Source organism: Hirundo rustica, chromosome 8 (genome assembly GCF_015227805.2).
Source record: "Hirundo rustica isolate bHirRus1 chromosome 8, bHirRus1.pri.v3, whole genome shotgun sequence".
Lineage (NCBI taxonomy): Eukaryota > Metazoa > Chordata > Aves > Passeriformes > Hirundinidae > Hirundo > Hirundo rustica.
The window spans coordinates 17,958,808-17,974,555 of record NC_053457.1 but is presented as its reverse complement, the minus strand read 5'-3'; the positions used below and the strand labels follow the sequence as shown (position 1 = coordinate 17,974,555).

Here is a 15,748-nt window from a genome sequence, read left to right as displayed (position 1 = left end):
TTTAGAGACTGGTAAAATGTAATGTCAAAATAAGGTCACATCTATGATCTGACAAAGAAGCACACCCAAACAGTATCGGTGAGAAGTAAGAGATGGTAGTAAGGTTACAGGTTACCTATCAAATCCCCCAGCTAGCAAGGTATTAAGGGAAACATTTAGTTTTAAGCAAAGTGGTTAATTCTATCTAGTTCAGCACAGCACATGCCTAAATTTGAGCAAGTGCTTAGGGTTTTCCCTGAATTGGTTCCATTAACCTCTCTCTTCTTCATTGTTTCCACCTTGCCTTTAGATGTAACCTAGGAATAGAAACTATTTCTGGTTTACTTTATAGAGCACAGCTGCCATCTACTCATCTACTTCAGAGATGTAGACTTTGAAAACGACAAGCTACCAAAAAAAAAAAAAAAAAAAAAAAAAAAAAAAAAAAAATCACTAAAACACATTTTCTGTGCAAATTGAAAACAAAAATCAATGCAGCAGTCCCTGATCTATGTAATCAGTAGGTGCAGAAACTGGGTAGATGAACTCATGCTTAAATCAGCATCTATAAACATCCCTATTTGAACTGAAAAATACATGCACAAAAGTAAGAAAATAAAGCACAAGTGGGAGATACCATTAAAATTCTCTGTGGCATTCAGTGTGTGAAGTATGCAGTATGCCAGGGTGTTTTCTGGGTGCATCTGAAATATTAAGAAGTGAAAGAAGAAACACTAATTCAAACTAAAATTTAAATATTTATCAAGTGTTACAGCTGAGAAGCAGCTACTTTCACATACTAACAGCAGATATCCTGCATCATTATTTAAATGTAGGACCTAGTTATAATAAGGACACCTTATTACTCTTTAGGTTGGAAAACCAGACACCAATACTATGCTTATATTGCATATGGAGGGTCATCAAGGGTCTGCCTTCTCTGTTAGTTGAGTGCTTCTTCAGCAGAGCAGCTGCACCCTGCTTCTGCTGTTGGCATCATTGTGTCTAAGATTAAAAAAGGAAATTATTACCAACAGTTTCATCTCAGACACTGGTGCTTCTTGCTGCCAAGAATTGGAGGGGAAGAGTGTGACTCATGATTCCTGTGATTCCATTTTCTTTCTGAGATCAGAGAGGATATAACAAACTTTTCAAAGTTCAGTCATGATGCTGAGATGCAGAGGTGTCTCTAGACTGTATTGTTCTATTGTTCATAAATTTAAAAATGCAGCTGATAAGGCTTTTTACTCCGACTAGTTACTGCAATACACACTTTCTTCTGAAAGTGGAAACTTATATTTTCCCATTCCTTCTTGAGTGAAGGACACATTTCCGTTAGAAATAAGAAAGAGTGTTGATGAAATTAACTATGTTCTTGATGTTTCTCTGTACTGGTTTTTCACAGCTTTTTCTTATTTGAAACCTGCAGGATGCAGAAAGAACAGACAAATGTCCTCTGCAATGTCAGCTGGCTGGACAAGACTACAAGGATATCATCAGTAACGTTTTGGACAGGTAATTCTTCCAAATGAAGTCAAACTATTAAAATAAATAGCATGGATAAACTATTCTTATATTTCCAGCTCTGTCCTAATACGGTATGAAAATTACAGAAGCACGGGCCTATTGGAATTCAGCTCCACCTGCAGGAAGAGACACTAAACAGCTTCCACACAACTACTAGGACAAGAGAATTGAAGCTTCCAGGTGTAAGGGCTGACAACTAAAAAATGTCATATATGAAAATTGTCTCTAGCTGTGAGAAACCTTACTTCCAGTCATTTTTGAGCAGTTTTTTATTCAGAGTATGTTCTTACCTCTGAAAAAGCCCAACAATAATCGCATACAGACAATAGTATTTTCCAGTAGCTATATTTGCAAACAATACTCCAGACAAAATGCTACAACTCCTTATGATCTTCAGAGTTCTGACTAGTTATTGAAAGTAGTTGCTCAAGAAAGTTAAAAGTGAGCACAAATAGATTAAACACAAATTATTTGTATGGTTCAGACTATCAAAGCTTCTGCCTCTTGAACTGACGTTGTTTTACAGGTCACAGAAATGTGCAGAATGTGAAAGCTGCAGAAGAGAAAATCAACAGTCTGAGTCAGGCAACTGGAACAATGAAGATGATGTTATGCCCCACAGGATTCCTGGTCTACCTAGAAGTAATCATGCAAAAACTTCTCTTCTTTCTTCAACAGTATAGCCCAGCTCCTCCATATATGTGCATTGAGAACAACACTAATCCCTTGTATACAATCTAAGGATTTGCTCTTTCACTCTAAAAGACAAGGGCACTCAAGACACACTTTTTACCACAGATGCATATATAGGCCATACAAACTTTTGTAACTCTAAAAGGGGACATGCATCATGAGGTCTTTCCTTTTTCCCTTACTGTTCCCATACAACTTCACAAAAAATGTAAACTGAACACTTAAAAATACAGAATGAAGGGTCAAATTTTCTCACAAGACTTTGTTCCCAGAATCACTGAATTTCACTCCCATGACAATTTCATTAAAAACTCTAGAACAGTGCTGAAGCATGTACTGAAGCACTTTTACAGCTCAGGTGCCAAAGCCCCTCTAACACCAGGAGTTTTTACAGAAAGAATCTACCTAATTGTTCCTTTATGAAAATTAAGCTACTTCTGTTCCAAATGAGAATAATTTGCAAAAGGAATCACACTGAGGATGCTGCAGTATCTCACAGATTCTGTGAGATACAGATTGATCTCTCTCCTTGCTTCTTCTCACCTGGTGGAGGCAATGGGTTGCTGATGGATCTTATTAGAAGTAAAACACAGGTAACTCCCTCACACTACCAAGCCTTGCTGGCCAGCAAATAGAAAATTTTAACAAATCTACATCTACTATCTGCTCAGAGTTTGGGGTTTTTCAATTCCCCTTGATCTGGAAGGAGAGGTGTATGGGAAATAGTGTGCTTTGTCTGGAGAGGGGACCTATCTTCACTGGCACTTTCAACTAGATAATAGGAGCCTCTTCAAGAGTTAAAGAATGGGATGCAAACAGAAAGTGTCTTAGAAGCTCAGGCAAGGCAGAGGCAAGTTGTAGCCCAGACAAAAACACAGCAAGCACAACTCTACTGTAACAGAAATTACTTAGAGGACACTTTACAAGAGGAAAGCAGAGCATTTCTTCTTGTTTTCTACCTGCAACAAACCCCTGGAACATATCATCAGCTTTTCTTTGGGACAGCTGGTATGTTATCCTTGCAAATAGTAGCCTATGAGTAAAAAACACAAATTCCGTAATTCCTCTGCCTCAAGCCATTATTTTTTACATAACAAGCTACTGGTTTTACTCAACATGGGAACAAAAGTTTTTCTATCACTCCAGTAAAGTAATGACATTTCTGGAGATGCAATGTTTATCCATTTTCTTAATCTATCAAGTACTGGATCAGAACATACATTTCAGGATGAGCTAAGTAGTAAAACTGATTTGATTCATCAAAGATAGATCATATTTTGTTCTGGAAGGGCAGCGTGAGTTAAGATGAGAAGAAAAATACATGTTTAATTTAGGAAGGATGAATTTGCCATGATTATTCCTAGCAGGGGAGTGTGGCAATACTAACTGTCATGGAAGTGCTGGAAACATGAAGATGATCCTCCGTGAAGATGTGGCCAGAGTCTCCTCTACCAGTATAAACTAGCATTAAAGTTTCCAATTCTGCAAGAACAGTTTATTTAGAACAGACTGTATTTATAAACTCTGTGAGGAAATAACTTGCAATAGTTGGATCTGCTTCCAAATAACATGAAATGTACTGCTGGTTGTATCCATGATGTTGACTTTTTCTTCTTTCTGCTGTGAATATAAGTTGAAAATATTTTCTTCCATCTTCTCACATTTCATTTCCACAATATAAGCAGCAAAATATATGTACATACTGCAGCTCACTAGTTTTTAAAGCCAAGATTCTGCACTATGAACAATAATAATTAAAAGCTTCTTGGTTTTTTGTTGTTATGTTTTGGTTTCTTGTTTGTTTTTGTTGTTGTTGATACATAGACAGAACCTTTGCTTCTGGAGAGGAACTGACTCGGTTAATTAACATGAAACCATCACAGAGTGGAATAGATCCAAGGACTGGAATAACAGGTCTTATTCAAGGCATTCAGCTGCGGATTGAGAATCAAGAGGTGCTAAAGGAGTTTATGGTAAACTGTGATTGCTTTTTTAAGAACTAACAGTTCAGCATAGCTAAGAAAGTGACTTTTAATAGCCTACTGCATACTGTATGGGAGTTCAGCTTGTATATCTTTACTGATTCCTTTTTTTCTGATAATTATTCCAGCCAAAATGGGTTTTCAACTCTGCTGTTTGGGTGACAGTACAGCATTTGCATCTCTCCCTTTCCACACATCAGCCTTACACCATTCCCCGTTCAAAGATACCGCCCATATAGAATGAAAACAAAGAATGTAACATTCATAAAGTAGATTAAAAATCACTTCTTCCTAGACTGACTTCTTCCTATTACCCCCTCAGTTCTGCTGAACATCTGCCTAGGAACTACCCTAGGGGCTGAACCTAAGCAAGAAATCCATGCTGCTAAGGATTCACTAGTGTAGAAACAGCTGAAAAGAAAATGCTCCACACAATGGGACACTCCAGTTATCCACAGAACTCATTGTCACAAGATGCCGTTATGGTCAGGGACTTAGTGAAATTACAAAGAAAAAGTAATGTACCTCCACAGATAACAAAAACACAGAATTATATCTGACTGCATATTAATAATGAAAAAAAAGTGAAATTAGCAAGGCTTATAAAATCTCTTGTTTCAGAACATAAACAGAGTATGCAATTATCATCAAATTTCCAAAGAACAGATTATTTTTTAATTCTTCAACATAGTACTGGATTTTCCTTTAAAAGATATGCTCATTACCATTGAAATGGATTCCTGCCACTTTTCCATAGTAATTGCAATGTTATCAGTTTCTTTCACTTGCCTGTATCTCTCTTTCTGGGTAGAAAATCCCACAGGCTCAGGTGTATAGGATTTGCTGACACTCCCTGAAGGCTCAAGGGCATGTATTAATTTCCATTCATTACTTTCCATTGCTGTTGAAGGTATAGTTTGCTGTAAGCTGAGTCACACATCTGCACAGAAAACATAAAGATCTAATAAGTAAAGTGCTGGCTACCAAAGCCAGTGGATATTTTATCTGAGTAAAAGACATAGTAACTGATGAAAGTGTTCAAGAACTGTCACATGTACTTCAGTTCACATCAATGTATAGTTGTAGAATGTGATGGCTGAGCATTGTGCAATCCATAGCAAATAGGTAGACAAAAAAATCGAGGTAACACAAAAAATGTAAATTAAATAAACTTGTACATTCCTGCTTCTGACTACACTGCATTCAACTCCCCTAAATTTGCTGTGAAGTTCTTAATGACTGTATGATTTGCACTTAATATCACTGGTGCTGTTCCCCATATTTATCACTTTCTTCATCACTGAAAAATATTCACGGCCATTTTTGCACCATTAATAGTGCAATAGTCAGTGTTTAGTCATTGTGTTATCAATCATAAATGCTGACATTTGGCCAAGACAGTATTCCAAACATCTATAATACAGCAATATACAACAGGGACTTGTAATGATGGGGTCTGAGGATGAGGGTTGGAATTATCACTTTAAAATGCAGAAATATTGTGCAGGGCAAAGAAAATACAAAGCAAATTTAATTCCTTGCCTAGAAGTTTAGGGAATGATGTACTGATTCTCTTTTGTAAGAAGTCTTTTTGGCAGTCTTGGGTTATATGCAGCAGTAAAGTTTGTTCACACTGACACTGTAAAAAGTGTCTGTTGAGGATGTGAACTACGTGGATTGACTATTTCTTTTTGATCTAGGCTTTAGAACATGTGAAACCAATAGATGATTGCAGAACTGGCAAAGCACCAGAAAACCAGAATAAAAACAGATACCAAGATATCCTTCCATGTAAGTATGCACAGAAATGAGAAAAAAGTCATCATAGAAACACGAGAAAATTTTCTTGACCCTTGATGTCCTTCTAAACTGCAGCAACAGGACATCACATGCAAAAAATTGTAACATCTCTATCTATCAGTGATGCAGTATATATATTCTTGGAGGTTTTTCTGGTTTATAATCCCAATATCCAGTGACAACATTCCTATGCAATACATGAAAAGTAGCATTGGGCACACTATTTTGGAACACTGGCAAACAATTCTGTTGTAATTAGAAGGCTTTTCACAGTGTTACACAAGTACCTTAAGAGAAATAAAGCTGCAATGAACCATACAATTTATCTGTGGGAATTCCTACTTGCAATGATTAATACTAGTGCTGCTAGTCAAATGTATTCTAAAATCCAGAGTCATACTTTTCTGGAGAGATTGAGGCTTCCTATATCATGAGTGCTGGAGATGGTAGAACTTTGTTTCAGATCCACAAATCAAATGGCATCTTTCTGTTTCTGTACAGATGATAAGACACGAGTTCCTCTGGGAGAAAAGAATGGCTACATTAATGCAAGTTACATTAGAATGAATGTTGGAGAAGAGGAACACTTTTATATTATAACCCAGGGGCCTCTGCCATCTACTATGGCCGATTTCTGGCAAATGGTCTGGGAGAGTGAATCAGATGTGATCGCCATGATGACAAAAGAAGTGGAGCTAGGGCAAGTCAAATGTCATCGATACTGGCCTGAATCTCCCTATAACTCTAAAGACCTGCCTAATTTCTATCTCAGGCTGCACAATTACCAGATTCTGGAATACTTCATAATTAGAAAAATAGAAATTATCAACAAGCAGGTAAGTTTACTTAATACTTTCATATATGATGAAATTGATTATGTAGTTTATGTGAGTGGATACAAGTAGTATTGTTTGCTTCTTCCATATTATGTGCTCAGTATTTTTTAGGGATGTAAAAATCTGAGTAACAGTCATGAAAATTAGCACAAGGTTCTTCTTTTTTGCTCATTGCAATGGATCCATATGTTCTGACAGGAGCTTCCAAAAACGAGACCTCTAATAGGCGCAGAACTGGTATGTTCAGTGTGTCACAGAATTGCTTGCTATTCTCATCAAACCATATCCATGCCAGAGTGGATTCATATTCTGTAGTGGTGGTTGAATGGAAAGAAGGGAAGAAGGTGTCTTTTATCCTAGAATTTAGGAAAAATTACATTTTTTTGTTTATGAAAAGACACAAACAGATAAAACTACAAATCTAGCAGCAAGTTTTTTGAAACTTAACAAGCACAGAATCCAGGTGGAACGTGGAAAACGGGGCACATATAAGTTCATCAGTCTTCCTCAATATTAAGTAAAGCTTTGCAAAAATTTCTGCAGGCCATATTATTTCGTGGCATAATTTAAAAAACTCTACCAGACTAAACTTGGTGTCTTTTCCATCAAGATAACAATTTCTCTATTTGAGGAAATTCACCTTATGTCACTGAGTGTGAAGCATTGTATAACACTTGATATGATTCTTTCCAAACGACTATTAGAATGGGCCAGATGGAAAACCATTTGTGATTGTTTCAATAAACATACTAAGATTGCTATGCTTGTACTGAACTAGTAGCAACCTACTACAGAAAGCCACAGGTCTACTTCAGCAGAAATCCATACTTACATTCAAATTCTTCTGATATTAGAAATCCAGGTAATTAACATTCAGATTTTAACATGGCATTGTAAACTGGCTGCAAGAAGTCTTGACCCAGGAAAATTCAACGAATATTACTCTTTATTTTATGTACATTGTATTTATTCTTGTAAGCATTTTTAGTTGTTTGCATATTGAGTATTTAATCACAAGTTATTCTTTTATATATGAGAGCCATTAGATATTTACAATTTTACTTTTGTGACTTTCATATTATAACTCATATTACTAAAACTTAGTTCACCTACAGAAACAGTTTTAGCAAATGGAACTACAATGCTCTAATTAAAAAAACTATTTTATTTTTCCTTTCTAACCAACAAATGACATAAATACATTCTTTCAGGGAAATAGAGTAACGTATCAAGTAAACTTCCTAGGCCTGTGTTTCTGAGCGTATTTCTTGAAACTTAAACAAATTTTAATGGAGTCAAGTATGAAAAGCTAAAGAATTGTAGAGTAAACAAATAATTTTAAGAATGAGGGTGAAGGAAAAAATTTAGTGGAATTCCATGAAAATCCATTTTGGAACTGATAATTTTTAACCTTTCTGGTCTCCCTCTTCCAGACAGAAGAAAAGCGCATTATAAGTCATTTGCAATTTACCACTTGGCCAGACCACAATACTTCCAAACTGGCTGAGCAGCTTGTAAAATTTATTAGTTACATGAGAAAAGCTCACAGGACAGGACCTATTATTGCTCATTGCAGCACTGGCATTGGAAGAAGTGGAGTTCTGCTGTGTGTTGAAATTCTTCTCAGCCATATAGAAAAAGATTTATGTGTAAGTATCAAACAGGTCATTGTTAAGTATTACAAATTGATATGGATGTCAACAAGATGGAGGGAGCATCTTAGAACAGAATAAATCCTATAAGAATTTACCCTAACAAAATAGCATAAACCCAGCTTTTGTTGTTTTAAACAAAGATAATAACTACAAATATATATTTCTAAAAGAACTGTCACATCTTCCCCATCTGAATGTGCTTAAATCTTCCTTTATAACTTGCATGTCAACCAAATAAAAACTGTTCTCTTCTGATAGTTCAACATCAAGCAGATAGTGAGAGATTTGCGAGACCAACGTTTTGGCATGATCCAAACTAAGGTAAGTTCTAAATATGCAACTAGATTATTATTTTTTAAAAGACTCAATCAGTGGTACAGCTCCCCATGCTTTGATAAACCTGGGGCTTAAAATATCATTTGAGTACTCTCATTTCAGGAAAGTAACAGCCTTCTAGGCAAGTGGTATCCAGTTTTAAATAAGAAAGTCTGTCCCTTACTAAATAAATGAAATAAAAGCAAAGCAGCAATATAGGACAGACACACCCACCCCTCTTTCTTTTTCTAAAGCAAGAAGGAAAGCAAGTGTCACAGAAACAGTGATTTACTATAAAACCTGTCCTGCAAAATTACACCTTTCACTTGAATTCTTGCTATTGCTGAGTTACCATCACCAAGTAAACCCTTCTACTCCTGAGCTAAACCCAGTCCTGAAAAGATTTCACACAGAAAAAGACAAGATGCAGCTAACTCACCTTAGAGAAAACACCTGGCAAGAGAAGACTAAAAGAAGTTCTTCCTACGGGCAAATATTTTAGCACATGCTTTGATATACTTTTCTCCAGGGTAATGATTGAACATGTGACTAAAATAAGGCAAACATATAAGCTTCACTGTCCTAAATGAGAGTTGAGCACATGCTTAAACTACAGCATTCCTGTACTTTTACCAGTGATGGAACAAAAAGAACAAGGATTCTCGTAAATATGTACATTTTTTATCCATATGACAGAGATGCTGCTGTTCTAAAAGTCTAACATATAAGCATATAACTTCAGTTAATCCATCCTTCTTTGTCTAGAATTTATGTTGAATGTAACCAGGTGTTTCCCACTGGTGTCTCTATACACAGGATGAGTATTTATTCTGCTATGAAGTTGTGCTGGAAGTCCTTCAGATCCTCCGCACAATGGATTCCTACTGAATATGATTCCTGCAACATGACTCTTCCTGTTGCTATTCCACTTGGACTCCAGGGACTGCTCAGCAACTACTTTAAAGAGATGTCAAGCCAGCACAGACAGGTGTTATGTTATATGCTTTTTTATTACTCTGATTTCAAAGTAATTTTAAAACCTGGTTTAATATGTCCTGCCTAAGTCATTTATTTCTTGGCTCAAAGTACGAAGAAACAGCCAGCCAGCACTGCAACACTGCTGTGTTGAATCGCTGTGGACAATTTTTGCGTTTTGTGTAATAACATATTAATTTTTAGGAATATATGTTTGGACTGCAGCAAAGCTATAGCAGTCTTTGCAATTAGCTTTCTATCCAGAGGGCAACTATAAATATCTAAGATTCTGTTGGTGCTGGTGGAACATTAGTTGTCCCTCACCTATTGCTGTGCACTATTGGCTTCCCAACTGCAAATCAGTGTTTACTCCAGCACTTAGGCTTTGGCATGGAAGGGCTCAATTTGGTGACCTTCGGTTGCTTGAACAATGCAGAACCATCTCCAGTCATTACTCCAGCCCGTGAGTTTATACCACTATCATTAGACAAATCAAGAAAAAGTGACAGAAAAAAATAGGATGCCTTTAAACCCTGGCTCTTTTCAAAGGAAGAGCATTCTAATAATTGGAAGGAATATTAATTTTTTCCAGCAATATGAACAGATGCAGATAGCATCAGTATTTTCATTCTACGGCCATAGAAAAAGGAATGTAATACTAAACCAGGTGAAACAACTGGGCATGTGTTGTGGTACACACATATATTTCATCTTTCCCTAATCCTTTACACTGATTAACTATTTTCTCATTCTTACCTAGGATCTGAAATATGGGATGTCCTGCTGGTTTCAGTAGGGGCTGAATCAGCCCCCAAATTAAAGAACTCTCTGTACAGTTTATTTTTCTTGTAAAAAGTGTTTCTGTTCATGTGTATGAATTTGAACAGAAATCTGCTGCTCAAGGTGTAAGATTGTATCTGTCTCCACAGTAGCACTTCTAAGTCCTTATCCAGAAGGTGACCCATGGAAGTGATTAGATGTGCATTAGAAGAGTAACTTGTAAACAAAGGAAACCGAAACAATCTAACTAAATTGTACATATTTTTAAAAAAATTATTTGGTTTCTGCAAAGGAGAAAATACTAAGTGGCATTGAGTATAAAACTGCAGATGAAGCAATAAAATAAAATACCTATTTATTTTATTACCGATTACAAATTAGAGGTTTATAATTCAGAAAGAGTGGGGTATTAAATAAAACTTAAAAGTATGGCTTTTAGAAAAAGCCTCTGTAATACAATTATAATTAAGGCCATGGCCCATTTTTTTCTTTCTGCCTTCCAACAGTCTGGAGGCAGAAAAATATAGAAATGGAATTAATTATGTGAGTCAGAGGCTAATTTCAAACATATTAATAAAGTTCCAGAGCAATGCCAAATAAGTCCAGGAGTAACCCTGGATTTATATTGATGTAAACATGTACAGAATTCAATGTTTTGTCTTAAATTTATTGAATTTGGTCCTTCCTCGAAGCATCACTCTCCATACATTCTGCAATTATTATCTTTACATTACATACAAAGGATTGTTTGCACAATTTTCTCAAATATCAACAGCCATTTTTTTTTTTCATAACTTTGTTACCTTCACTTGGTATTTGGCCTTTCACTTTGACTTTAATTAATGCATGGGTACTGTTAGGCAATCAATGCATTACACTGTAATGAATGCACAATTCATCATTTGTACCACGATAATTTAATAAGCTTCCTAGTGAAAATATTCCTGTACTTTATGCAAAGGTGTTTTTTCTGTGGCTTAGAACAAGTATTCTGGACTTGGAAGAAAATCCTCATAGGTCATTATTTGTGCATCATCTGTGCAGCTGTTTGACATAAGTTTTTCCTGTTTTACAGAGATATTAAAAAGATTTTCTGAAAACAATCTGCTTAATTTCGATTTATTTTTATAAAAAATAAGCTGCAATACTTAACTATTTACCAATATGAGTCTAGGGAAAATACTTTATTGATAGGGGCTTATCTTCAAACTTCCTCTAAAGGCAGATTTTGTAATGATGTATGAATCTGGCCACATCCAGCAGCTGATAAGTATCTCCCCCCCACACACAGCACAACTGAGTGTCCCACTTCTGTGTTCTTTATTCATGCAAAGCACCCTGGAGATAGAGGGTCAGTGATGGAACAAAAGATAACACACTTCTAAAGAGCTCACACGACTTGACACGTCAGGATAAACCGAAAAGAAAGGAAAATCTGTTGTCCCATTTCACTCATAGGGAAGTGAGGCAGTGGTTGGTGGTTTGTCTAAGGTCTACAGAGTTCTGGAAAACTTGGAAACTAAACACAGATGATAAAATCTCTGATTCTTTGCCTACAGACAAAACTATCTTTCCTCAGTCACAAAAGAAAATCATACTGCTCTGGATGATTTCTGATGAGATATTATTTAGCACATAAAGGTTCTGACTGGAATTTGCAAATATCCTAATGTGCAAGAGATGTGTTATGGTAGAGAAGCTCAGTCTGTGCCTATGGCCACTCTTCTTACTTCAGAACTGGTATTGAGACCTCCCTTTGTGCTCTACCACCCAGCTGCCAATGAGGACAAACTGCAGTGCAAAGGTGAACAAAAAGGGCATGTTTATTGAAGACAGTGCCTGCCGTAACAACCACACCAAACAAGTAAACATATGCAAGTCCTCAGATTCACACTGTAGCACAAATCCTTGTCAGTCATACTCTGTGTTCAGACAGCAGCCCTGTCCACAGAACAGCACAACTCCTAATCATATTTTGGAGAAGTAACTGTTTTACCAGCATTGAGACTGCTGTTAAACTCTCTTATAGCTACTATTTTATCTCAGTTTAAAAGCAAGTATAGCTCGGACAACCACTGCATAGCTGTAAGGCTATGAAATCATGTATGTAAGGGGAAATATGCATCCTCATTTTTCTATTAATATCTTCATTGAGTTCCATGGACTCAGAACTGCTTCATGCTGATGCCTCTGTGTACTCTACTACCCCATCTCCAACAGAAGAGATACCTGAAAATATCCACACCTGACAAAATGGGTGCTACTGTCTGCAAGAACATTGTCAGGTTTAAATAATTGGCTTCAACGTTTTCAAATCAAAAGTAGAAACTTATCCAAATATAATCATGTTTCCTTTAAATTTTCTTAGCCAGAAAATTAATCTAATTTTCTCTGGATGAGCCAATTTTTTTTTTTTTCCTGTCTTTTCACTTGAAGTTTATGGCCTTGCAGAACAACAGGCCCTTCTGTGATGAAACTGATACAGGCACTGCACAGTCCTGCCAAAGAGCAGCACTCACTGCCATCTAGGGGCAAATCGCGACTGCCACAGGGATAATCGCAACCGGTTGCTCCGGCCCTTGGCACAGACCCACTCCGAGTCCCTTGACTGCAGAATAAATACAGCCAGATAAATGTAACAGTGGGCAGATTCCGCTTGCTAACTGATATTACACCACTGTGACTTCTTGCCTATACCCACAGCAAGTGCAGCAATAAGCTCTCACAGGAACATTCTTTCTACTGGATAATAGAAACACCAAATGGACTTGTTTTCTTGTGAAAAAATAATACAATCATTCAAATGACCAAAACGGGGCACCCCTTCCACAGACACCCATACTGGATGCTTGTTTGGTGCTGCACAAGTCAGAGTTCACTATATCTGAGGGGATGTAAGTTTGTCTATACTATTCTCTCTTCCTTTAAAGTGTTAGCAGTAATAAATAGTACTTTAAATGATACTTTGCATAATCTGAGTGTCTTACTTATTGGAACTACATAGGAACAGCAACTTCAGCTGCAAAACACTCAGTTACTAGTGAAGGACAATGGTATTTCTCACAGCTATTAAATCACAAAGCTGGGCTCAACGTGAAGATTACCTGCCTATTGCTTGCAAAGCTGACTAAATATTATTGTAATACAAAAAGAAACAGAAGTTGGTTGAGCTCCTTACACAGAAAGGAGAGCTCACCCTTGCAGGCTAAGCAGACTGGGAGTTAGACTCCACTACTAGATGAAGCTTTAAAATGTCCAGTAATATGTGTGATGGAAGGACGCAGCACTTATAAAGGTATGTGTAACACTGAAGTGTGGTTTGCACATAGTCATGCACAGGTGTCGCTTTGTACGGTTAGAAATAAGCTTGTGAAACCAGAAGAGTATTCTGTATTTCCATGCTGATATCATCGGTTTTGTCTTGGTCACTTACTTTGTGCACACTGGGAATAACAGAACCTCATGCTTCATCCATGCTCCTCCAGACCCAACAGTGTGGAACAACCAACAGTGGATCCCAGAACCACAACTCAGGATAGCTGAGATTGGAAGGGAGCTCTGGGAACTATCCACTCTAAACCCTCCAATTCCCAGCAGTGTCACCTTGAGCACGGGTTTGGGATATCTCTGGGATGGACACTCCATGACATGTCTAGGCAGCCTGTTCTGCTATTTGACCATCCTCAGAGTAAAAAAAGTCTTTTCTGATGTTTAAATGAAATTTCCTGGATTTTAGTTTGTGTCCATAGCATCTTGTCCTGTCTTTGGATACCATTAAGAGGAATCTGTTTCTGCTTCTTTACCTTTTCATCTCCTCCCATTTAGGAGCTTGTACATATTGATAAGATCCCCCTGAGCATTCTCTTCTCCTTGCTAAACAGTCCAGACTCTCTCAGCTTCTCCTTACAAAACAGACATTTCTTAATTCCAATTTCTTAATCATCACAGTGGCCTTAGAGTTTTTGGCATCCATTAAGAAGTGATAGTTTCTGTTTTAATGCCACTTAAGGACTCAACAAGACCTGAGAAAACAATATGGGAGACTAAGAAAAGATGCAGAGTATGGAGCATATCTTGGATGTCAGTCTAAAATATCTGCCAGCGATCATCTCTACTTTTTTACGCAGTCTTAACTGTTCAGTGTCCTCTCATATGAAGTAGGTGGCTATTCAGAATTCACTGCCTTTTCTGCACAGCACCAGTTACGCATTCATGCCTGAGGGACAGTGAACTTTTTGCAATCCTGTTCTGAATTATACAGCCATTTAGCTTTCTCATTAAACGGTTCCCAAACAAAATCCCAAAAAGCAGTTAAAATGCCTGAGAGCAGTACACCCCCAACCAGGCGACAGACACAATGGGGACTATACAGTAGCTGTCCAGCACCCCAGCTCATTACACAACCTAGCAATTAACTGAGGTTGCCTGTGCTCCCTCCCCTCCCTGCATTTGTTCTCTTGAGAGATGACAATCCCTTCTTCTCCTTCCTGTTCAACACTCTCGGAAAGACATGCCAATGGCTGTAGGCTTTCCTTTCCCATCGAACTGCTGTAAAAAGCTTCTAACTACTTCCATTACCACTTCCTTCATGGCTGAAACAGACTTATTCCAGGCAAAGCACCAGCTGCAGTACCTCCTGGCTCATTCAGTACACCTACCAATAGTTCCCAAGGCAAAAACAACATGCTGTGAGCTTGCTTAATGCCAGCACCTTTGGATAAGTGACAAGGACACTACGAGAAATAATGAACATTAGGGAAATGTAGCTATAGCAACACAAGTATTCACAAAGCAAATCCCCAACATGAGCACAAGGAAACTGCTGTTATTGTATTTGTAAAAGTGCTGATAAAGCAGAAGCCTGGGCTACAACATCAGGAGAAATTATGCCTGGCCTGCAGTCTTGCCACATATGGTAACACATGCAAAAGCACCCCTGTAGCAGAAACTTAGCACACACACTTTCAGAAATGTTTGATGAAACAATATATCCAAATCTGAGTCTTTGTAAGAAAATCCCAAACTTCCCCTAGTTTTTTATTTTACTGCAGGTTTAGCACCAAGTCACTGAAGGAACCATCCTGACGACACTCATGTGATCAGGAGGCTGCCATTGTTCCATGAGCAGGAACTGAACCTTGGGCTCTCATTAACCTATGCTTCTTGCACCCTTTTTTAATCCACTGAAAGCAGGCAAAACTTGTAG

The 15,748-nt window shown here is 37.4% G+C and overlaps 2 protein-coding genes across 4 annotated transcripts in view; one reads left to right on the top strand and one right to left on the bottom strand.

The window, feature by feature from the left end:
• Positions 1–15,748, bottom strand: part of MAPK8 (mitogen-activated protein kinase 8) — a 144,671-nt gene that overhangs the window by 101,459 nt on the left and 27,464 nt on the right. For all 3 annotated transcript variants that reach the window (XM_058421506.1, XM_040070896.2, XM_058421505.1), the window contains one exon: positions 4,907–5,121. The gene's annotated coding sequence lies outside the window, so the exon portion shown is untranslated. The remainder of the gene's footprint in view (positions 1–4,906; positions 5,122–15,748) is intronic.
• Positions 3,989–9,675, top strand: PTPN20 (protein tyrosine phosphatase non-receptor type 20). The gene is made up of 6 exons (XM_040071288.1): positions 3,989–4,172; positions 5,882–5,972; positions 6,483–6,817; positions 8,251–8,466; positions 8,731–8,793; positions 9,604–9,675. The coding sequence occupies exons 1-6, from the start codon at positions 4,068–4,070 to the stop codon at positions 9,673–9,675; spliced, it is 882 nt and encodes a 293-aa protein (XP_039927222.1). The 5' UTR covers positions 3,989–4,067.

Coding starts and splice junctions, on each gene's coding strand:
- PTPN20 (XM_040071288.1), top strand. CDS start 4,068: ATGAAACCATCACAGAGTGGAATAGATCCAAGGACTGGAATAACAGGT. Junction 6,818..8,250: donor TAGAAATTATCAACAAGCAG/GTAAGTTTACTT, acceptor TCCCTCTTCCAG/ACAGAAGAAAAGCGCATTAT. Junction 8,467..8,730: donor ATATAGAAAAAGATTTATGT/GTAAGTATCAAA, acceptor CTCTTCTGATAG/TTCAACATCAAGCAGATAGT.